Consider the following 24,551-nt stretch of genomic DNA (forward strand, 5'->3'; position numbering starts at 1 on the left):
CCATATACTGTTTTTAGAGGCCATAAATTAAACCATAACTATCTTTAAACAATCTTAACAAATGCCCTAAACTTTATTCTTCTTAAAGGAAGACCTGTACACCGTGTCTTTTTACATTAGACACATGTCACGTTAGACACAATTTTTTTTTTGAGATTTTATTTATTTATTTGACACAGAGAGATCACAAGTAGGCAGAGAGAGAGGATGAAGCAGGCTCCCCGCTGAGCAGAGAGCCCAATGCAGGGCTTGATCCCAGGACCCCGGGATCATGACCTGAGCCAAAGGCAGAGGCTTTAACCCACTGAGCCACCCAGGCGCCCCTAGACACGATTTTTTTTTTTTTTTTAAAGATTTTATTTATTTTACAGACAGAGATCATAAGTAGGCAGAGAGGCAGGCAGAGAGAGAGGAGGAAGCAGGCTCCCTGCGGAGCATAGAGCCCGATGTGGGGCTCGATCCCGGGATCCTGGGATCATGACCCGAGCTGAAGGCAGAGGCTTTAATCCACTGAGCAACCCAGGCACCTTCCCAGACACAATTTTAACAGACGTGATCATGTGTTTTTCTAGACCAGAAGAGATTAGAATAATCAGATTAAGAAAGGTAGAGCAGGCAGTAATTCACAAAATAAATACACCAGGAGTTGTAAAAAATGACAACTTATAATTTCAATATTAGGGTAGAATGATGAAAAATGGACATTGGAATTCAAATAGCACAACAATCAGGCACTCCTTAGTCCCACATACTTTTATTATCCCTAAGACATAATTGTCTTGCAGTACAGTTTAGTAATTGACTATCAAAATAAGAAACCTCAGTTATTTAGAGAAATTTACATTATATTCAGAGTGTATGTACTTTTTCGCAGGATGCTTAAAACAGATACCCAGATTTCAGTCATTTCTTACAATTTCATGATGTATTATCAGGAAATATGTGCAATTTGCCATTCTCCCCTTAAATTTGTGGTTATTACCATTGATGGAATAATTACACTGCTTAGCTTCTAATGAAAGAGACCTTCAGATTCACTTAGAAGACTAGAAACTCCGTTCTCTCTAACGTTTCTCTCTCCTCCCCCACTATCGTAGAAACTTTTATAAGGCTCCTTTATATTTAAGAGTTCAGGTGTTTTACCAAGGTGTGTTTTATCTAGTGTAGTACTTTTCATTAGTTTGGTTTTGCAGTGGGTGAGTCTCTTGAGTCTGAAGATTTAAGTCTTCCATCTATGGAGATATTCCCCTTGACCTCTCTTTTTCCTCTACGTGAGAACTTCTGTTAGATGAATTTTGAATCTTCTGCTATATGTTCCATGTTTTGTTTTGTTTTTACTTTTTTCTCATTCTTTTGATCTCATTGTTTCTTAGCTTTAAATTCTGGAAAGTTTCTTAAACATTTTCTTCTAAAATTTTAAATTGATCTGCAGCCCGATCTATTTTGTTATTCAGTACCAGACAGGCGAAGGTTGCTCAGTTTACCTTTTTAACTTTGGACGCCTGTTAGCAAGGCCAGGTTGTCACCTGTGCTGCCAACTAACTGGCCACAGATTGGGGTTTCGAACAACCTGGGCCTGGACCTTTAATTAAGGCACAAGTTGCAAGTCCAGATTGTTACCTGTACTTCTGACCGACCAGCTAAAAATTAGAGGTTCCTACAAGTCTCTCCTTCCTTCCATTTGATTAATTTGCTAGAATGGCTCACAAAACTCCAAGGAACATTTGCTTACTAGATCACTGGTTTGTTATAAAAGGATATAATTCAGGAATGGCCAGAGGGAAGAGACACTGAGGGCGAGATATGGGGAAAGGGTACAGAGCTTCCATGCCCTCTCCAGGTGTGGTAGGTTTCCCCAGATCTCCATGTGTGCCCCAGCCTGGATGCTGTCCTTTTGCATTTTTATGAAAGCATTATTACATAGGCACGACTGATTGAATCATTGTCCGTTGGTGATTGAGCGCCCCATTTCCAGGCCCTCTCCCCTTCCTAGAGGTCAGTTGGAAGTTCCAGCCCTTTGATCACATGGTTGGTTCCTCTGGTGACCAGCCCACATCCTGATGGTGATCCAGGGCATTCCCAAAGTCACCTCATTGGCATAACCAAAGGCACCTTTATGGTGCTTACTGCTTAGGAAGTTCCAGAAGTTTTAGGTACACTGTGCCAGAGATGGGAATGAAGACCAAATACATATTTCTTTAATTTCTTTATTTTTTTAAATGTACTCATTTATTTTAGAGAGAGTGTTGTATCAGTCTGGACTGACATGGACTCTGTGTTTGAGGCTCAGTCTTTCCAGCCTTGGGCTTCCCATTGAGGGAGAGGGAAGTAAACCTTTACATTTGGGAACCATCACCAGAATGAGATAGCATTCTCCTAGGGGGAGCATAACAATGAAGAGATTTCAGAGGTAGTAATATATGTTGTTTCTTTATTAATGATTCAATAAACAAGATCACCAGTGGGTCTGATAATCACCGTAATTTCAAAAGTGTGATACGTGTTGCAATATTTTGAGATACCAACAACATCTCTAAAGTAATGTGAAAAAAGATGTGTTGGTTTTGTCGGGGGTGGTTTGGTAATAAAATCATATGAAAACTGCTGCAGATGGTTTCCCACATGTGTATGAAAGAAATGCTAAATTTCAGTTGGAGGATTAATTTTAGCCTAATGTCTACTTTTTCACATCCACCGATGGCCGATCTCTCCGTGTCAGCTTACTCTTTCATGCCTCCTCCTCACACCCTGCTGTCCCATGGAATGGCCTTCCGTCCATCCCTAAGTTCTCCTAGTTGCCTCTTTCATCCTCTCACCCAGGCTAGGAGGAAGTTCTGCAGCCTTTCCAATCCCTCAGTGTGATCAGATTGCCACACTGCCTTGTAATTGCTTGTTTACTTACTAGCCTGTCTACTTTATAAATTGGCTTTGGAGAGCAGTACTTTGTTACCTTCATCTTTGTCCTTGTCAGTTTCTAGAGCATACCACCTGGTAGGCACAGGCACACAAACATGCACTGGAGAAATGAAATCCTATTTATTGCAAGCCCTAACATCTTCCAGTAAGTTTGTTTCTCTTCAGTCTGAACTGATATTTTTCCTCTTGAAAATCCCCTTGTATCATTGTCAGAATTACTTTCAAACTAATTCCCTAATTATATCATAGGGAAATAATCTTCCTAATTGTTCATCTTTCTTACATACCCCCTCCCTCTCATCCCGCAGCTGCCACCCTGCCTGGCAAACAGTATCTTACAGCTGTCTTACAGTTTGATGGCAGTTTTACCCTGGCTGTGTATTAGTAACACCTGCAGATTTTGTAAACCCTGTTGATGCTCTGGCCCCACCTCCAGGCTGAAGTATTGGTACTTCTAAAAGCTGAGGTGATTGTAAAGTGAAACCATGACTGCATATTATTGGAACAAACCATTATCTGATGAGAAAGTTAAAATCATCTTGAGCCTTTCTGATGATAAGGAGACATTGCCATGAAAAGAAGACATAGGAAGGGAAAGACTAAACATTTTGAAGACCTACTTTTCACTTGATTTTCTGTAAATAGAAAATCTTGACATTGATTGCATTGCTCTCCTTCCATAACATTTTTGAAATTTTTAAATGATAAATTGGAAATGATAAAGCTTTAAGATGAAGAACGGATTAAAAGGACGCAGGAGTTAGGTAAGAGGTGTGTGGTTTTAAAAGGATAACCGGCACAAGGGATCCTATGGCCATGGGATTGTTCAGTGAATCTGGGGTGATGTCTCCGTGAATCTACACAGTGATAAAATTGTACTGAGCTATATATACACATTCACAAATGGATACAGGTAAAACTGAGGAACTTAGGAAAGAGAGAGTTTGTATGTTAATGAAAGGAAATTAAATGAGGAGAGAATGTTTTAAAAATAAAAGCTAATTTCAACATAAATGGCATTCACATCCTGTAGTGAGAGCCCAATTCTAGTTCAGACACTAGGGAGAACATCTCTTTTTTAAAAGGGTTTTGTTTTTTTTTAATTGTGAAAAATCGATTTCTCCCGAGCACCCTTTTTGAACCCTATGAGGATTGAGATTGTTTTCCTTTACTAATACATAAAACAATTCGGTGAAAGCCTAAAGAAGAGCACTGGAGTCTGAGACCTAACCTCTGGGTTCCCATTTGAACCCACTAAGCCTCCAGTCTTGGGCATGTCACAAAATAATCTTCCTACCCCCCCCCCTTTTTTTATAAACAAAACTAATAGTAATCTTCGCATGGTGGTTGTGAAGAATAAGTTTGATTTGTAACTAAAGGTACAAAAGTATGTAATTGTTATGCTACTTTGCTGGAATCCATTTGTCCTTTCCCTTTTGTTTTTTATTGCTCTTCCCCCATGCTTATGGGACTCTCTTTTTTTCTCGATACATCTCTCTGCTTCTCCCCAAAGAGGCCTTCCCTGGCATAATTCTATGTTATCCAGGAGTATGAGTGTGTGTGCACGTGTGAAGTCAGGAGAGAATATCTGACCACTCCTCTAACCCAGTTGTCCTTTCTACTTCTGTAGGGGAAACCCAAGAAGAAGCTTATTGACAGGAAGAACACGGTAACTGATTTTTAAAAGTTGAGAGATTCTTTCCGTGCGCACAACGTGTGACCATGCAGGGGCTAAGCGTGATATTTTATGTAACCGTTTTTGGTTTGGCTCAGCAAGAATAGTAACATAAAAAAAGTTTCTATTCAAACACTATTCCAAGGCAACTTTTTACAAAAGAAGTTTGGGATTTATTTTTTTATTTTTTTATAACTACGGGTGTATCATTTGGCGGTGTGAAAGACACCAAAGTATAACTGAGATTCCAGAACTGTGTTAGAGTCAAGATAAGTGGTTATGGTTGGCCTTGATATACTTGGGACATGTAATTCAGTGCCCTGTGGACCTGAGCAGAACTGTTCCCAGTTTGCCACAGAACTGAAAGTATGCAGAACACCTGTGACTCTTCACTCTGGTGGGGGAGAGAAGGATCTCAGAGAAGGGCTGGGGTGGCCTTGTCCAATCAAAGACCAGACCCCCAACAACTCTTAAACCTAAGCATACAACCCCCCTAGCTTGAGATCTTACATACATCCCCTTTGTGCTGTGCCTCTTTAGAAATCAAAATGGCAACAAGGAGAAAGAGACATCCCGTATCTAGCATTTAGTTTTACATTTAAGGATTAATGAAGATAAACCTGGTTTCTCATTGAAACCCCTTGAAGCATAAATCTAATTTTTGTTTAAAGAAGGATAACATGTTTTGTTTAAAGAAGGGAAAACTGGGGAAAGTCAGGTTTGTAACTTCCAAATGAAAGCCACAGTAAATTTATAAGTTTCCTCCAGTTTTTAGTCAAAGAAAATGCTTCCTGGAGTATATTGCTATGAATTTGGCAATTAGATAAAAACGAAACAAAAGAAAAAGATCTTAATAAGACTATTTAAAAGTCAGTGGGTTCTGGCCTTTCTTTGTTTTTGACACTCATTTTATATTACCTTCAGGAGTTTTTTGGTGGCATAGAGATAGAAGCGGAGGAAAGCTGGCATATGGCTGACGTATGGCAGACCATGTACTGTTACATGAAATACATCTTAATACATTTAAAAAATAAAATCATAAACTGCATGGTCTTTGACCATACTGGAATTAGAAAGCAGTAACAACAGAAAAATCTCCAAATATTTGGAAATTCACACATTTCAAAATAATCCATGGATCAAGGAAGAAATGAGGGAAATTGGAAAGTATTTTAAATTGATTAATAATAAAAATATAACATTAAAATGTGTAGGATGCACTAAAGGAGTGTTTTGGGAGAACTTAATAGCTTTTTAAATGCTTATATTAGAAAACAGAGGCCTACATAACTGATCTAATGTTTCATTTTATGAAAACAGATAAAGAAGGGTAGCCCAGCGTAAGTAGAAGAAAGGAAATAATAAAGGGTAGGAATCAATTAAATAAAAGACAATAAATAATACCAGTAAAATCTAAAATTGTTCACTGATAAGATAGCAGAATTGATGAACTCTTACATAAATTGGTCCAATGAAAAAAGAGAACACTAATTACCAGTATCAGATAGGAAAGAGGAAAATAATTTACAGACCCTACAGACATAAAAAGGATGTTAAGGGAATATTATTAACAACCTTATTCTACAACTTTGATGACCCAGATAAAATGGCTGAATTCCTTGGGAGGGAACACTTAGCAAAACTGACACAAGTTAAAATAGAAATTTTGAATAGCCCAATATCTATTCAGAATATTGAATTCATACTAAAAAAAACCTTGCGACAAAGAAAATCCCAGGCCCAGTAGTTTCACTGGTAATTTCTTTCAAGCATTTGAGGAAGAACAGCACCAATCTTACATGAACTCTTTCAAAAATATAGAAAGGGACACTTCGCAATTCATTTATGATGTCCACATTAACTATGACATCAAAACCTTGTCTTTATCAAGACATTTTTAAAAAGAAGAAAATTACAGGCATGAACATAGATATGACATAGACACAAAGTTTCTTCAAAGATTTTTAGCAAATTGAATCCACCAGTATAAAATAGGGTAATACATATGACCAAGTGAGGTTTTTTCTACTAGTACAAAGTTAGTTTAGCATTTGAAAATTAGTATTATTCACCATGTATGAAGGAGAAGAATTAGTTGATCATTTTATTAGATGCAAAAAAAGCATCCAATATAATTCACATTTATGAGAAAAACTCTTAGCAAGTCAGGAGTAGAAGGGAATTTCTTAAAGGCCTTGTGTGAAAAATCTATTGCTAATATCATACTTAATGGCAAAATATTGAAGGCGTCCTTCTATATCAGTAGTATCGCAAGATGTCCACTTCTGGAATTTGTGAGCACTTTACCCTGGAAGTCGTCCCAAGCCTGTACAATAAAGCAAGGGGTGGAGAGTAGGGGAGAAAAGGTATACAGATTGGAAAGGAAGAAATCAAATGTCTTTAGTCTTAGATGACATGATCTGGTTAATATGAAATCCTAAAGCCTCCACAGAATGACTACAAGAACAGCTAAGTGCACTTAGCGAAGATACATGGCCAATATACTAAAATTGATGGCATTTTAACATAATAGCAGTAAATAAAAATTTAAAATTTTGTTTATGATAGCATTTGAAAATATGAAATTCTTAGGGATAAATTTTATAAACTCTGTTCAATACTTATACAGTAAAAGCTTACTAAATATTACTGAAAGAAGCCCTAAATAAGTGGGGAGATAAGTGATGTGCATGGATTAGAAGACTCAATATCACCAAAAAAAAGTTCATTCTCTCCAAATTGATCTAAAGATCTGGTGCAATCCTAGTCTATTCTATTTTATTCTAATCTATTCCAGTAGATTTTTTTTTTTTCGTAGAAATTGACTATATTTTTTTCATCACCAGCAGAAAATGACTTAAAGAATTTTTTTTAATGTGGAAATACAAGGATATCCAAAGGAATATCCAAAAGTAATCTTGATTATCCAAAGTAATCTTGAAAAAGACTTAGGGTAACTGACTGAAAGAAATACTATAATGCTGTAGTAAGCAAAACTGTGGCAAGCCAATCAGTGGAACAGAATCAAGAGTCCAGAAATAGTCCTATATTTATATAGTCGTTTGAGTTCATTAAAGGGCCCAAAGTCCAATGGGGAAAGGAAACTTTTTTTTATTAACATATAATGCATTGTTTCAGGGGTACAGGTCTGTGATTTATCAGTCTCACACAATTCACAGCACTCACCATTGGAAACTTTTTTTTAAGAGATTTTATTCAGGCTATCATAAAAGGAGAAATGTCGTTGTTTTCTTTTGTTTTGCTTTTGGGGTGTTCTTTGTTGTTGTTGTTTATTTATTTATTTTTAGAGAGAGAGAGAGTGGGGCAGGGGAGGAGCAGAGGGAGAGAAAGAAAATCTTAACCAGGCTCGACCCCTCAGCATGGAGCCCAACACGGGGCTCAATCTCACGACCCTGAGATCGTGACCTGAGCCAGAATCAAGAGTTGGAGGATCAGCTGACTGAGCCACCAAGGCGCCCCGAAAGGAAACTCTTTTTAACAAATAGAGCTGGAACTGGGTATCGTGCTCTTAAAAATGAACCTCAACCCCTATCTCCCAGAAAAATCAGAGATGATTCATAGTCTTAAACATAAAAGCTATTACTATAAAACTTCTTGAGGAAAATATCTTTGTGATTTTGGGCTTGGCCAAAGTTTTTAGACATGACACAGAAAGCAATACCCAAAAAGGAAAAAAATGATAAGCTAGATTTCCTCAAAATAAAAAACTTTTGCTTATCATCACATACTGTGAGGAAAGTGACTAGGCAAGCCCTAGACTGAGTGCAGATACTCATCAAACAAAGGACCGGAATCTAGGAAACATAATGAGCTCCTCCTGCTAAAGAATTAGACAATTAATCAACCCTTTTACAAATGGATGAAATATTTGAACAGACACTACCAAAAGAAGGTGTGTGAGTAGCCAATACTGTCGTGAACATGTGCTTAACATTAGTGCCAGAGAGTTGCAAATTAAAATCGTGAAATACCACTAAACATCCAGCAGAGTGGCTAAAATTCTGTCATCATGTTGCACACTTTAAATGCCTTACCATTTTATTTGTCAGTTACAGCTCAGGAAAGCTGTGGGGGTGGTTGCGGAGCCCAAGTGAACGACAGCATCAGATGTTGAGGACGGGGAGCTGATGGGAGTCTGATAAGTTGTCATTGGCAGCATAACCTTGTACAAGCACTTGAGAAGGAGCCTGCCAGTTTGTTAGGCTAGAAAGCGCCATGCTGAGATCTTTACCCAGAAGGAATGAAAAAAATAACCACAGAACGACTTGGTACAAAATTCTTCCTAGCAGCTTTATTCATAATATTCCCAAACTGGAAACAACCTAGCGGCTCCAACAACCAAAAAGTGGGTAAACTGTGGATTATTCACAGAGTGGACTAGTCCTGCACAATAAAAAGGCATAAATATGGATACATACAACACAGATGAACCTCAAAAACATGCAGAATGAAAGGAGACCTACACGTAAGAGTTCTCACTGAATAATTCCATTTGTATGACGTTCTAGAACAGGCAAACCCAATGAAAATGTGATGAAAAAATGTTAGACAGTGGTCTCCTTTAAGAGTGTGAGGGAGAGGGATTGACTAGGAAGAGGCCTGAGAACTTTCTGAGGGGGTAGTATTATCAGAGTTCAGGTTATATAGTTTTAGGCATTTGTCAAAACTCATTAATGGGCATTTAATTGGGAATTTCACTGTATGTAATGTTTAGCTCACCAAAAAACAAAAAAAAAGCAAAAAACAAAACACCAAAAGCCCTGTAAAACAAATGCTGAACTCTATTGACTTAATGATGTGCGTGTTAAAACATAATTTGGGTAAATTGGAAGGGGAGGTGAACCACGAGAGACTATGGACTCTGAAAAACAGTCTGAGGGGTTTGAAGTGGCGGGGGGGTGGGAGGTTGGGGTACCAGGTGGTGGGTATTATAGAGGGCACAGCTTGCATGGAGCACTGGGTGTGGTGAAAAAATAATGAATACTGTTTTTCTGAAAATAAATAAATTGGGAAAAAAAACATTTAGGAGTAAATTGCACTGACTTCTGTGTATAACTTTGAAATGCTTTAAAAATTAGATGGATTGATGGTTGAGTAGAAGAAAGGACGGTTGGATATATTTGCTGAAAGAAATATAGCAATATATTCATAGCAGAAACTAGGCTGTTGGTACATGGATGTCTGCTGTCCTATTCTTAAAACTTTTGTTTGTGTAAATATTTTCATAATAAAGAGTTGAAAAAATAAAATGAGGTAGATGTAGCTAAAAGGTAGTGCAGCTTATTTATACAGAATTCAATTGTTTATTCAAAAATATTAATGATATGTCATCTGTGGGCTGGGCAGTCTCATGGGCATCTCTAACCCAGTGGTCGACAAGACAAGCATGGTCCTTACCCTCATAGAACCCTAATTATAAAGGGTTTATCACACTTTCTCCATCATTCCCTACCTCCAACCCTTGTACTATTTGAATTTATTGCTCTGCTCATGGTTTCTTAGAAGCTCACAATTGTTACTTTAAAATGTTAGATTTGTTTCATTTTCTTTATTATTTAATTGGCTAAATATCTATTTTCACAACCGTGTGTGTGTGGTCGGGGGGGTGCAGTGTTCATTTTTTGGGACGATGGTAAGCTAGGTTTGGAGTATTTTTATTAATTTGCTTCTGGTTTCTGCCCCAGTGTGTCAGGACCATCCCTATTCTTGGCCCAGTTTCCTGCTCTAGAGAGAAAGTTTCTAGAAGACTCACAGTCCAGTTTATCCCTAAAACTCCTACATAGATCAAAAGACACAGCCTTTCCATCATTATCAGAGATTGAAAACTCCCAGAGAAAAGATGATGATTCCTTGACCTCAAAGGAATACACTTTGAATTCTAGGGAGTTCAGTTCTCTGAGAGAATTCATAGCCAACCAGTTAGATCTTGAGTTCTGAGTATACACAGTCAGCTGCCTGCTTTCAGACACTGATATAGATACTTCTTTCCTGACCCAATGACCAAGATCCCTCTCTCTCTGCTGACCTGGTTACCTCTGCCTGCATGGTACTTTGCCCAGTCCTTGTTTGAACTGGGCCTGATACCAGTTACTCCCCTAACTTACGATTTATCTTACTTTAATGCCTAATGTAGCTGCTGCCATCCCCTTCCCAGCCCACTTCCCATTCACAGCATGATTGAACTTGGCTTTGCCCAACATCTGCTCCCTTTCCTTGTTTGTGCCTCTGACTCTTAACTCCTGACCTGTACTCAATATCTGGAGATGCCCTATCACTTCCCCCACCCCATCCCTCTTAACTAAGTAGACCCTAAGAAAGGAGTTCCTCTTGTTGGAATGCTTGAGACTTGGTGTGTCTCTGGGCCTTGGTAACTTTCCTAGGACACTTCCCCCATAAGTCTTAGCTCTGTGCTACCATATTCACAGGTACCAGCTGTCCCTCCCCTTGTCTCAAGCTCTGCTAAATCTGTATTTATTAAGTACTATATACATTAGAAGAATATTTGTATAAGTCTGAGTAAATTATAATGAATAACAATAAAACAAACACCTCTAGCCACCACCCAGCTTAAGAATTAAAGTGTTGCCAGTGTTGCCCAGTCCTCCGTGTAAGGTTTTGGGTAGCACTCTTATGGGCCCTGACGTAGTCAGCCAGCCAGTATGACCAAATACTTAAAAACACTTAAACACTGTCTTCAGGTATATTTTTGTTGGACAAATTCAGATAGGCCATTAGTGAAGTTTTTCTGTAGATTCCACTTTTCCCATTTATCTGCCAAACCTTGTAGAATTCACTAGAGGTACCATATCCGTCCTGTCGTCATTACAGAATTCTGTCAAGCTTAGCCTTGGAATAAAGGAGAGAACTCTCTGAAGACTGTAGCTTCCATCTGGTTTTTTCCCATAGACTAGCTGCTGACGGAACCCCGGAACTGAAGGTAGAGAGTATGAATTCAAAGGCCAAACTGCACGCTGCCCTCTATGAGCGGAAGCTCCTGTCTTTGGAGGTGCGAAAACGTCGACGACGGAGTGGCAGATTGAGGGCAATGAGGCCAAAATACCCAGGTACCTGCTGGTGAGCTTATGCCAAACTCCACTGACCGGGTCTTGCCATTCTGAGTTAATCAGCTTCTTAAGTAATACTCAATGAATAAGAACCTTCCTGATCACATCCGCTTAATTTTTTTGTATAGTCTTTTTCTCCGAAACTTAATTTCAGAAGGATTATAAGTTTTTAAACCTTCCATTCTGTGATATTTGTACTGAAGAATAACTAAAGCATACATGTTTTTGGCTTTTGCTCTTACTTCAGCATCATATAACTAGCTGGTACTCTAGAAATACTTGAGGTATAAAAATATAAAGAAATGCTTTAGTTTAAGTTTAATGGAATCCTGAGCATCATTATCAGCTTTTTTATGATGCGGTATTAAATCTAGTTCACCCCTTGACATTGCTGAATGGTATAAATATTTTAACCATGAACAGACAAGGAGGAATTTCTTTCCCAGATAATCTCATTTTTAGGTCTATTTGTCACTGACCCTTTCTCTCCTCCCCGCCCCCACCCCCTTTGTTGAGCCTGTATCTGGCACATTAGTCAGTAGGGCTTCATCAATGAATAAAAAAGATAGGTCCCTTGTCCTCACAGACCTGCCAGGTCGGTGAAAGAGAAAGACAACGAATAAATGTAGGATAGAAAGATATTCCCCTGCTCTGTGTACCTCCATAAAAGGTGCCCTTCTAGAAACCTCTAACACACTGTCGAGATTGTAGATATTTGCCTGAAGTTGTGAGAGAGCCATTGCTGCTCTCCTGAGAAACCTGAGCTCTAATGCAGTTGGATTTTTAGAGTGCGAAAGGCTGGAGAGGGATGTGTATGCTGTTCGTTTTGTGCCTCTTTTGTGGTCTGACTTAGAGAAGGGTTTTTACTAAAAAGATGGAAGGAAGGTATTGGGAGAGAGGAAAATTTAATCCTTTTTTCAGCAACATTAGTGATTCTCCGCATTTAGTGATCACTCAGCCGGCCGAAATGAATGTTAAAACTGAGACAGAGAGTGACGAGGAGGAAGAAGTCGCGTTAGACAATGAAGACGAAGAGCAGGAGGCTTCCCAGGAGGAATCCGCGGGGTCCCTTGGAGAAAATCAAGCCAAATACACCCCCTCATTGACTGTTATGGTAGAAAATCCGCCCAAAGAAAATGCCATGAAAGTTTCTGAATGGAATAATAAAGGTGAGCAGTGCTGCAAAACAGAGACTCAGGAGCCAGAGCCTAAATTTAACCTGATGCAGGTTCTACAAGATAATGGCAATCTTAGGTATGTACCTTTGATAATTATGATAATAAAACCGATAACTTGCATTGTGTACTAGGTACCATGCTGGTGGCTTTGCAGCCATTTTCCTTTTCTTACAGCATCCCTGGGAGATAATGACTGGGATTTTATTATTGTTGTTACTGTTAAGGAAACTGAGCCCTAGAGAAGTTGCTTGTCCAAGGTGTAGAGCTCTGATCCAAAACCCATGTCTCATGGGCCCAACAAATGTTCGTTGGTTTGAATATCAGTCACTATAAGTGCAGAGTTCAAGTGGCTCTTGGTTTAATGTAGGGATACTCACCGGGCAGGGGCCCCAATATGGACAAAGTGCTCTTAGGACACAGAGAAAGGAGTGACTAGTCCTTCCTGGGAAGGCAAGAGGGACATTAGGGAGATAGCAATATTTGAACCAGGCTGTAGCTGATGAGCAGGGATGCCAGGAGGGCTGGGAGGAGGCAGCCATGTGTTGGAGTACCCGTAGGGGAAAGAAAGGCAGAGAGATGCGATGGTTTGGTCAAGTCATTCAGCCCCTCAACAGCGGTTTATTGAGCACCTGCTTTGTGCAGAAATTGTGCTAGGCTATATAGTTATGTGGAGAGAAGGGTGCAGTGAGAGATAAGACCGAAAAAAATGGATGTCATTTGATTATAAAGTGCTCTAAGAGGAGCTGGGATTATATTTTCTAGATGGATAATTTTTAAGCTGACGAATGATATGGTCAGATCTTGATTTAGAAGGTAAATTCTGGATGCATTGTGGGTCAGTGATTGATAAGAGGGGAATGAAAACCAGGAAAGTGTGTTAGCAGCTTGTCACAGTAGTCCAGAGCCAGAAGATGAGGCCTTGACCAGAACCATGGCTACTGGAATGGAGAGAATGGGATGGACCGAGTGAAATTTGCAGTCAGTCAATATAAGGAGCATAGGAGTTGGTTTCAGGACAGAAGTATGTTTCATTTGGGACACAGTGAGACGGAAGGGCTCTGGGATGAAGTTGTTCAGTGGATAGGTGAAGATATAGCTTTGAAGGTCAGAGTTGAACAGAACTGGGCAGTTGGGAACGTTAGAGTGGGTGAGCTTGTCTGATTCACTTTAGTCCAGAAGCATAGACAGGAAAAAAGGAGGAGCATTGAGCCTTGGGGAAGACCAGTGTTTAATAGTAAGAAGATAGGAACCAGCAGCTAAGGGAGGTAGGCACCAGGCCTAGGAGGAAGGAGTGTGGTAGAAGCTCCAGAATGAGAGTTCCAAGCTGTAGTGTGCCTCACACAGCCCAAGAGAGCATGCAGAGTGAGAAGAGACTCCTGCATTTCTGACCCAGGGCCAACTTGTGAGTTGTGAGAAATTGTGAGTTGTAGAAATAAGAAAGCAGGTGCAAGCCAACTTTTTCAGAGGATTTGGCAGTGAAAGGGAGTTGAGAACACATCAGCAAAAGCAAGCGAAGAGAAAAGGATTGTGGTGTTTTTTTTGTTTTTTTAAGATGGGGATTCTGGAGTGTATTTATAGACTAGGCGAAGAAGGGTTTTATGGAAAGAGCATTAGGGGCACCTGGGTGGCTCAGTCAGTTAAGCATTTGACTTGATTTTGGCTGAGGCGATGATCTCAAGGTCGTGAGATCGAGCCCTCCATCAGGCTCCCCGCTCAGAGCACACTCTGCTTGAGGTTCTCTCTCCCCCTCCACCTTCCCCCGGGTCATGCTCTCTAAACAAACAAACAAACAAATAAATAATAAAATTGTTAAAAAAAAAACAAACGAGGATTAGTGATGCAGAAATGGATATATTGCTAAGAAGGGCCGTAAAGGAAGGTGGAAAGAGGCCACTGGAGGGGTATCTCTTACTGTAAGTCAGAAAGAAGGCACTGGGATGAATGCAATAGTTAGAAGTTAAGCAGGAAGGAAGGTTAAGTATTTATGCATTTTGGCCTTTATAAGTTAGAGGTCAGTTCTTATATTGCAAGGCTGGTGGGTAACATTGTGTTTCAGGGAAGTGGGGAGATGAAGTTAAGGTTTGGAACAGTGTCCATGGAGAATAGCAGTAGTTTTGTTCAGTGGACACCACACCAAACTGTCCGAAGACCTGGATTCTCACTTTTTAGGGCTCACTGATGGACTGTGTGATCATGGGCTGCTTAGAGAGCTTCTCCACGCCTCAGTTTCCTTTTCCTTTAGGCCAAGGTATGGGGTTAAACAAATGTTTTCAAACTGTGCTTTCTGGAGGGGAAAAAAGATTCCACTGAATTGAAATAGAACATTTGAAAACCACTGGACTATATTCTAAGGCCCTTTCCAGCAATAACATTCTACTTAGCTGTTGTAGAAATAAATTATTTCTTCATAAATCTCAGGGATCTGACTTTCAGTGAGTAAACTGTTTCAGTTGCCTGGTGTGTGAATGCAAATCAGTGGTTTTCAGACTCTGCTGCCTCGAGCTACCCATCATTCCGTGGGGCATCTCTGTGGCTACTGAGGGGTCTCAGGGAGGTCATGGCAAGGATTCGAGACTCTCGGCCCTAGCCTTTAGTTGTGTAATTTTTATACTGAGGATCCATAGAAGCCTAATTTAAAAAAAAAATAGGGGTTTCTTTGGTATAAATCATTCTAGTTTTCATTCTTTCATCTTTTTGGGTTTGTTGCGTATGACCAGTTGACCAATGTGTACAGTACCTTAGGGCCAGTCCCAGAATGAACAAACCCAGGTCGTTTCAAGAAGGTTTATAGAAATGAAAAACACAGTACTTGTTCATTTGATTTGTGACAATGATTTGCAACAAAATAATGGTTGAAATCTCAACCTCCAAGAGATAATTCCCTTATCCAAAAGACCTTTATGTTTTAGCGTTAGAGGAATAGTTAATAAAATCAGATATTCTGCACTTTGGAGATGTCTGAAACGTGCCATTTCTACCTCATTTGATAGCAAGTGAATTTGTGGACCAAAATTAAGAATCCTTTTCACTTGTTTTGTCATGAAAATAATCTTTTGGAGAGAAGTCTTATGGGAATGGTTGAGGGGAAAGTGGCATGTGATCTCCAGGTGAACAAGAGTGTAAGTGTTGCCCTTGTTGAGAAACATTTGAAAATTTAAATTTGTTTCTTCAAAATCATATTGTACTCCCATAAACCCTCCCCATTAGTAAAAAAGATGTAGCCTGCCTTATATTTTATGCTCTGAAGATCTTCTGTATCAAACTCTCAAGAGCAAATCTACTTCTCAACCTGATTCCCCTCCCTTTCAGTCCCTCTGCCACAAACATAGAAGTTAGACCTTCTTATGCTGTTCACTTCCCTCTGGATAAGTCCTTCATCCTAACTGTGGAGGAGCAGTGAGTAGAAAGCATTCAGTGATTGCATGTGTGAGGACTGTAAACAGAGTTTGTGTTGGGCCCTAATCTTCGCTGATGTAATTTTGGCTGTAGCGTCAGAAGGCCGATCAGCTGAAGTAACCAAAATCTGTCCTGAAGGAAAACAGATCTGCTACAATTAGCAGCTGAAGTGAAAATCATCAGTGCGTCTCTGGTATTTCTGCCTTCTAAGCCATAGCTTGAACAGATTTCCTTATTTCCAACCTAGACCACCAAGCAGAAATGTGCTGGATTTTTCAGCGATGTCGCTAAGGTGCTCATTACCATATGTAAAGATTTCTTTTTCCCACTGAACATCTGGGCCTGTCCTAGCCTGTCAGTTCATCTCTGCCAAGCTCTGTTGGACCTCACTCATTTGTTCTGGGCTCCAGCCATTCCTGTCTTGTAGTTGAGAAAAGCGTGACCTTAAAAATTTGGTCTCAAAAGTTCCTTTGTAGGATTTATCTATTTCCTGCATTGGAGGCCTTTGCACACCAGAAATATTAGTTGCCATAGCAAAAGCATACTTTTGCCCCAACTGATGAGTATATAAGGGCCTCCATGTTCTTGTGAAGATTCAGTACTTTTCCTGTCCATTTCCCCAAAGGAAGTTGTTAAAAAGTTCAGAGATAAGGTAAAAGAGTAGGAAACCTGATTTCCTATTCTTGTTTGATTTTTTCCCTCCCACATTAATAATAGAGAAACTAAATAGGATTCTTTAATAGAAAAAAAAAAAATCTCATATACTCTAGAAGGAATCTTTATAGTCATATGATTGCATGATGGGCTTCATTTGTCTCAGCCATCCTAACAGGATGATTGTCACAGTCCACTTCGAGTGAAGCAAGTACATATTTGGTAGGCTTACCATTCTGTTTCATAACAAACACTATGTTGTTTTGGATTTCTATAGCAAAGTGCAGGCCCGGATAGCATTCTCTGCCTATCTCCAGCATGTTCAAATTCGCCTGATGAAAGACAGTGGAGGTCAAACGTTCAGTGCCAGTTGGGCCGCCAAAGAGGATGAACAGATGGTGAGACTCTTCTTGCTGGAACCTTTTTTTTTTTTTGGTGCTCTTCGTTGGGTTCTTTCTTTTTATTTTTAATTTTTTATTTATAAACATATAATATATTTTTATCCCCAGGGGTACAGGTCTGTGAATCGCCAGGTTTACACACTTCACAGCACTCACCGTAGCACATACCCTCCTCAATGTCCATAACCCCACCCCTCTCTCCCAATTCCCCTCCCCCCAGCAACCCTCAGTTTGTTTTGTGAGATTAAGAATCACTTATGGTTTGTCTCCCTCCCAATCCCATCTTGTTTCATTTATTTTTCTCTACCCCCCAAACCCCCCATTTTGCATCTCCACTTCCTCATATCAGGGAGATCATATGAGAGTTGTCTTTCTCTGATTGACTTATTTCGCTAAGCATGATACCCTCTAGTTCCATCCACGTCATCCACGTCATCACAAATGGCAAGATTTCATTTCTTTTGAAGGCAGCATAATATATATATATATATCCCACATCTTCTTTATACAATCATCTGTGGATGGACATCTAGGTTCTTTCCATAGTTTGGCTATTGTGGACATATTGCTGTTGTAAACATTCGGGTGCACATGCCCCTTCGGATCACTACGTTTGTATCTTAAGGGTAAATACTCAGTAGTGCTATTGCTGGGTTATAGGGTAGTTCTATTTTCAGCATTTTGAGGAACCTCTAAGCTGTTTTCTAGAGTGGCTGCACCAGCTTACATTCCCACCAACAGTGGAGGAGGGTTTCCCTTTCTTCACATCCTCACCATTGCTGGAACCTTTTTACTTGCCCTCTTTCTTTTCTTCTTTTTCTTCTTCCTCTTCCTAACCCCCACCCCTATTAGGGTAAAAAGCAATATATTCTTCAGTGAAAGAGTTGTTCCACACTATAGATTACAGATTTTCCTTACTTTAATGTGATGTAAATCTTTGATCTGGGGCCACATTCATCACACCATGTTGAGGGCATCAGTTTATTTTATCCTAAAAATGGAAATTGGTTGCTCATTAGATGTCAGGCCCTGTCCAAAGCCCTCAAAAAGAACAGCAATTTAGAACCCTTTAACTCTGCGATTTTCCCATTGCATTAACTCTTTGACGTAGGCACCGTCATCCCGTTTTGTAGCTGAGGAAACAACGACTCAGAGCAGGGATGTAATATGCCTCTTGTCCCATAGCTTGTGTGGGGAGAGACTGAAACTTGCACCCACAGGTTAAGATTGTACAGCGTTTTCTCTTCCCTTGTTTCCTTGCATCACAAGGCATTTGTTTTCTGTCCTGAGGGGGTACAGTTAGCCCCGTGAAAGTCAACACTTTATCGTAGGTTCTCTGAGAATGTACCATCCTCCATCTTAACATTAATTCTCTAGTAGTTGAAGTTTTGTAAAGTTGTGGAAACAAACCGTGTAGTAATTTTTGCTATCAGTCATTTGAACATGCCTCGGATTTAGTATTCTAGCAAGGTGTTTCTTTTTGAATTGGAAGGACAGGGAACTTCATGCTCTTTCTAAGGTCAACACTTATAGAAGAATCCACAGCCCTTCCATAGCCTTTGACCACAGGGATCTGTCACCCACAAGAGAGAGACCTTTAAAGTCTGAGAAAGCTGCATCCTTTGTCCAACTCATTGGTGACCCTCCCATAATTTTCAGTTCTCCACATACAAGAAGCATACTATGTGCCAGGCTTATTATAAAAACACGATGGAAATCCCAGAAAACAACCTGTGAATTTAAAGTAGCCAGTACAACCCAGAGATAAAACCTTGTGTGTTGTGAATAATCCTTCAACCATCAGTGGAAAATGTTAGCTCTGCTCTTTCCAAGTGGAAAATTGAAACTGCCTTTTTGAGAGTCAGTTTGTCTGCTCCACGGTGAAAAAATAATGTTTTAGTGTAATAGCTTAAACCACCCGATAGTAAAGACAGCAGAGTAGAACCGTGAAATCCAACCTGTGGTTATGGGGCTGTTCCTTCATGCTGGAGTAAATTGGCACCAAAGAACAATGAACCAAAATCACAGACAGGAATTAAAAAAAAAAGCTCAGAATAGAGTAACTCCTGCAAGCGCTGGCTTGGAACCCCACACAGGATTTGGGGGCAGCGGGGTTACGAGAATACTTAGGATCATCACTGCAAAACTTAATACCAGTCCTGTGCATTTCTGTTTGAAAATCTAGCTGGAGAGCGGGGGCGGTCTTGACCGGGAAGGGAAGGCTTAGAATTGTCTTCTCTACCCCAGGTTAGGGTTTGACATTCTTTATCACAGAACTCACAGGAGGCACGTCCATAGAAGGTCCTCAAACCTATCATCTTAAGGCAATTTTAACATGTTGTGGGGGTGTGAGGAGGGAAGGAACAATTCTCTTTAAGGCCCTTGGTCTCACAAAATCTCTCTTGGAAGCATTTCTCGTGCTATGAATGATCTGATTGGTATCTGTTGAGATTTCAAAATCCTTGGCCCCATGTCAAGTGAGATGTACTCTTTGGACCCCTTAATGACTTTCCTCTGTGCCCCTCCTAACCCGGGAAGGGAAAAAGAAGCCACCACCTCTCACATGTATACAGTATTGGTTCTTTCTTTTTCTTTATCACTAAACTTTCTAAATGAGCGGTTTCTTTTCTTTATTACCTGTGCTCTCCTTGGCCTCTTCTTACTATTCCTTTTCTCTACTGAAAGTGTTCTCTTGAAGTTATCTCACAATGGCCAGATCTACAGCCTTGTCTTGGTCCTGGGTCTTCCCAGCTCTGGTCTCTTAGAAGCTTTTGACATGGGGCCGTTAAGTCCCTTGGCTTCCATGACACTCTTTTCTCCTACGGCTTTGTTTTTGTTTTTGTTTTGTTGTTTGGTTTGGTTTGGTTTGGTACATTTCTGGTGTTTCTGCCATGGGTTTTTTGTTTTTGTTTTTCTGATTCTTCCTCTTCTTTCCTATCTCTAAGTATGAATATTTCTGTTTCTTTCTCTTCCTTCTCACCTTTGATGATTTCATATTTCCACTGTCTATCCTTGAAAGCTACTTCCCCTAAGTAGCTCTGTCTGATCAACCTAGCAGTGGTATCTGCATATTGAATTATTATGGCACTATTGGCATTTGAGTTGTGGTACTTTTACAGTTACTTCTCTAATATATAATTATTTTTGTACATAATTCTTTTGATTTTCTGATTGTCAGCTTATTGAGGGAAGAGTAAGTTTCTTTTGTGTCTCTATCTCCTTCTTATACCTAATGCTTTTCCTCTGGGTCTTATTTGTTGGAATGTTCAGTGTACCTGTTCTCATATCTCCATTGGGTAAACCCTTCCTAGCCTGTCTTCTGTTGCTTAGTACAATCCCTGTTTTCTTTTCCCTGACAACTCAGGAGCTAGTGGTTCGCTTCCTTAAACGAGCATCCAGTAACCTCCAGCACTCACTGAGGATGGTACTACCCAGTCGACGATTGGCACTTCTGGAACGCAGAAGAATCTTGGCACACCAACTGGGTGATTTTATTATTGTGTACAACAAGGTAGGTGGTTTTTCTTTTACTTGTATGTTTTAGATTGCTATACCCTGTTAGTGGGCTAGAAGCCTGTGTCCTGCTGGGTGGAGAGGTCCTTCTTTCTTCTAGTGTTGTCAGCCCTTGTGTGTAACTGTTACAGGCAGCTGGACCTCACCTCTTAACCTAGCTGGTCTGTAAAGCTACTTACTACTTCTAAAAGCCCAGTGGCCATAGTTAATGCTTATCAAAAAACATATTCCCTTTGAATGCTGTTGAGGCTGAGATGAACTATGGACTATGTGAATTTACATTATCATTATTATGCCTGTAGACAGTGGTGAATTGACTATTTGAGAGCAAATTAACTGTGGATTTAATAGAATGACATAATCTTCTTTCCTGAGAGAGTTACACTTTGTATCAGAGAACATCTTAGATGGTGACATCATTTTACAACCAAGACTAGGAAATATACTACTTGGTTAGAATATTTTGCAAAGTATCTGATGTCCAGAGGGTCTTAGAATGCTTTGGAAGAAGTATCAGTATTTGGGAGAAAAAAGTATGGTCATTTAGCAGAAGGGAGAGCTGAGGCCTGGAAATTTAAATGGCATTTGTAAGAATGTGTAGAATGATTAGTAGAATATCAGTATACTGGGTGTGGTGAAAAAATAATGAATAATGTTTTTCTGAAAATAGATAAATTGAAAAAGAAAAAAAAAAAGAATATCAGTATACCAAATTGATAGCTGCTATTTATTCCAGATCTGTTGAGAATTTTGAGATGTCTTCTATAAGTGAAGAATTTACTCAGTTTGGATGCTGGTATAGGAGTAACTTCTAAAACCTCTCTTTCCTCTTCCTAATTGTATATTTGTTGTTATATTGGTAAAGCTGCAAGTGTGAGCACAGATGTTACTAAGCTACTATAAAGTTCTTTTTGAATGGGTTATGTGGGCAGAAGGCAAAAACATGATACAAATTTATATTTATTCTGCAACTTTTATTTGGAAATTCCAAAATGTTTTATGAAATAATGGCAGAGAATAATGTATCAAATTTATAGGTGGCAAAAGTACATGGGGAAGTAAGTGTCTTTACTCTAGAGACAGATGAACCCAATGGTCATGAAACCAGCTGATGAAGTATGCATTTATCAGGAGTCAGTTTTATCTTAATTGTTTTCTTGTGCGGGTTGGGGACTGGGTAGGAAACAGAACAGATGGCTGAAAAGAAATCGAAGAAGAAACTTGAAGAAGAAGAGGAAGATGGGGTGAATACAGAAAACTTTCAGGAGTTCATCAGACAAGCAAGGTAGAAGATATTCTTGATTAATAAAAACGATCCTCCTTTATCTGCCATACTGCCTCGTTCAATTCTTAATACTTCCTTGTTTCGAACAAACGGATGTGAGTAAAATCGCTCTCAGAATGAGAAAAAGAGTTCCATAGGCTTGGCCTCTCCGTATCTCAGTCAATTATGTTGTTGTTGTCATGGTTTCAGTTATCAAAACACTGCTGCTGGGTATTTGGGCTGTATTTCTAGACAGCCTTCAAAGTACACACCACTTGGAGTACTGAGAGAGCCCTTTGGAAAGTTGAAGTTAGAGGCTCCCAGTGTTTACTGGATCTGAATTTATCCCTGACCTACTGATGCAGTGGCGATGACCAAATTTTGCCTACATTGAGTGGGTTGAGGAATTGGCAGTTTCTCAGCACTGTGAGGGTTACGCCTAATTTATATAAAATAGAACAAGTCCTTCATGAGTAGAGTTAGCCTTTAAGGATTGAAAATCTCAGCAGTCAGCTCTATCTTGATGTAAATCAGTCAGGCCATTTTGTCCTTTTACAATATGTTTCCAAAGGAAGAGGTAACAAAGGCATTTCATTTAAAACTTTGTAAGACTCATACTGGAGGGCCTTTTTCTAAAACAGAAAGTCATACAGAACTACTCAAATAAAGGGTAAAACATCTATACAATCCCATTAATTAGTCTTCAGCCATCGATGTCACTGTGGCAAGAAAAGCAGAAAAAAATTGATTCTCTGTTGATTTATGAAGTTAAATTAGGTGGTGGGTTATCAGTGACCAAGATAGCATGACCTGTGTTTAAGACCTTGTGTAGACTGAAGTCTACACTTACAGCCTCACTATCGTGTGCTTAAAAACACACAGCAAACAAATACATCATTTTGTAGGAGTTTATAATAGTGTATTGTTATTTTGATGACATTCTCGGGTCTTGAATTGTATGATTGATAATTCAGGTATAGGAACAAAGCAAGAAATGGTTTCTCATATCAACATTATACAAATAGGAAGGACAAACTAGAGTATGTTCAGAAAATGACTTTCCTTTAAAAGATTAATATTCAGTTCCTCCTAGGGATCTTCAAGATCCTTACAATATAAACAAATAAAAGGAAAGCGAACTTTTTTTGAAAAGTGGTGTATATTCCCTTACCAGGCCCAACTGGAGGCTGAAAGTGACTGATGTGTACTAAAACAAGTGATACAGAGTTAGTGGTCGAATATGCTGGAACCTGTTTATTACTGTTGTACATTAAGTGTTGATTGTCGGAAACTTCTTCTAGCATTGGCTTACTATGTTTTGAGGGAGTATACAGATACCTCCATCGAGGCTGGCAAATCCAGATACTTGCAGGAGTCAGACAAGGAAACACAGATTATGAAGTGAGCAAAGGTAAAAGAGAGGAGGCAGCGAGCAGTTTGTATTTTGACCAGCCTGAACCTTTTCTTTTCCCTTTCTGTGAATGACAGAGTCATTCACACATTTGTAACCTCAGCTGCATATGGACCTTTAGTATTTCCTTGAGGTCCTTACTATATGGCACTTTGCTACTCTAGAGACGGTGGGGTTTACTCTGAGATTCGTAGAAGCAGTTTCCTAGGTTGTCATTACAACATATTCTCAAGATGGGATATAGGTCCTTTGTGATAATGCAGGACTATTTTTACCTATTCAAAGGCTGCGAATCTGGGATATAACTTGGCTCCAGGAAAAAGATGCAGAAGGCCATTGAGAACCTTCCACAGGTGTTTAAAAAAAAAACCCATGCATATGGGAGCACCTGGGTGGCTCAGTGGGCTAAAGCCTCTGCCTTCAGCTCAGGTTCTCAGGTTCTCAGGTTCAGATCCCAGGGTCGTGGGATCGAGCCCCACATCGGGTTCTCTGCTTATCAAGGGGCCTGCTTCCCCCTTTCTCTCTGCTTGCTGCTCTGCCTACTTGTGATCTCTCTCTCTCTCTCTGTGTGTGTGTCAAATAAATAAAAATCTTTAAAATTAAAAAATAAAAAAACAAAAACCCATCCATAATATGTTTACCGGAAGAGTCCTGTGGGCCCTCATCAAACTCCTTGTACTTTCCATTTTGTGGATGTTCATAAAGTGTGTACAATTTCAATATCTGAAGTGACCTAGAACCATCTAGTTCCATCTCCTTCATTGTAGCAATGTTTAGGGAACTGTTCTGTGGCTTTCCTGCTAGGTCTCCTTATTTCGGACAGAGGGAATTAAAATGACGAGCAGCTCCTTTAGTGAATACACTTCATTTATCTGGAAGTGGAGGGCAAACCGTGAAGGGCCAGATCATAAATATTTCGCACTTTGTAGGATACCTATGATCTTCATAGCATGTTCTTCTCTAAAAAGATAAACACTGTAGCAGGAAGCCATACAAGAACATGTTGCTCGTCAGCTTGCCAGTTTTGAGCCCGTAAAGTCTGTAGTTTATTGACCTCT

At 39.6% G+C, this 24,551-nt stretch overlaps 1 protein-coding gene across 20 annotated transcripts in view; it reads left to right on the forward strand.

The window, feature by feature from the left end:
• TTLL5 (tubulin tyrosine ligase like 5) overlaps window positions 1–24,551 on the forward strand; it is a 279,659-nt gene that overhangs the window by 83,778 nt on the left and 171,330 nt on the right. For 17 of the 20 annotated variants that reach the window (XR_006381664.1, XR_006381662.1, XR_006381665.1 and 14 more), the window contains 6 exons: window positions 4,547–4,585; window positions 11,519–11,676; window positions 12,624–12,930; window positions 17,182–17,302; window positions 20,670–20,816; window positions 22,000–22,103. Coding sequence is in view for 16 of the 20 variants with exons in the window: in XM_044230835.1 (XP_044086770.1) it covers window positions 4,547–4,585; window positions 11,519–11,676; window positions 12,624–12,930; window positions 17,182–17,302; window positions 20,670–20,816; window positions 22,000–22,103 (876 nt within the window). In the remaining 4 variants the exon portion in view is untranslated. The remainder of the gene's footprint in view (window positions 1–4,546; window positions 4,586–11,518; window positions 11,677–12,623; window positions 12,931–17,181; window positions 17,303–20,669; window positions 20,817–21,999; window positions 22,104–24,551) is intronic. The other 3 variants (XM_044230837.1, XM_044230842.1, XM_044230844.1) reach the window with 1 other exon arrangement.

Source organism: Neovison vison, chromosome 13 (assembly GCF_020171115.1).
Source record: "Neovison vison isolate M4711 chromosome 13, ASM_NN_V1, whole genome shotgun sequence".
NCBI classification, from domain to species: domain Eukaryota; kingdom Metazoa; phylum Chordata; class Mammalia; order Carnivora; family Mustelidae; genus Neogale; species Neogale vison.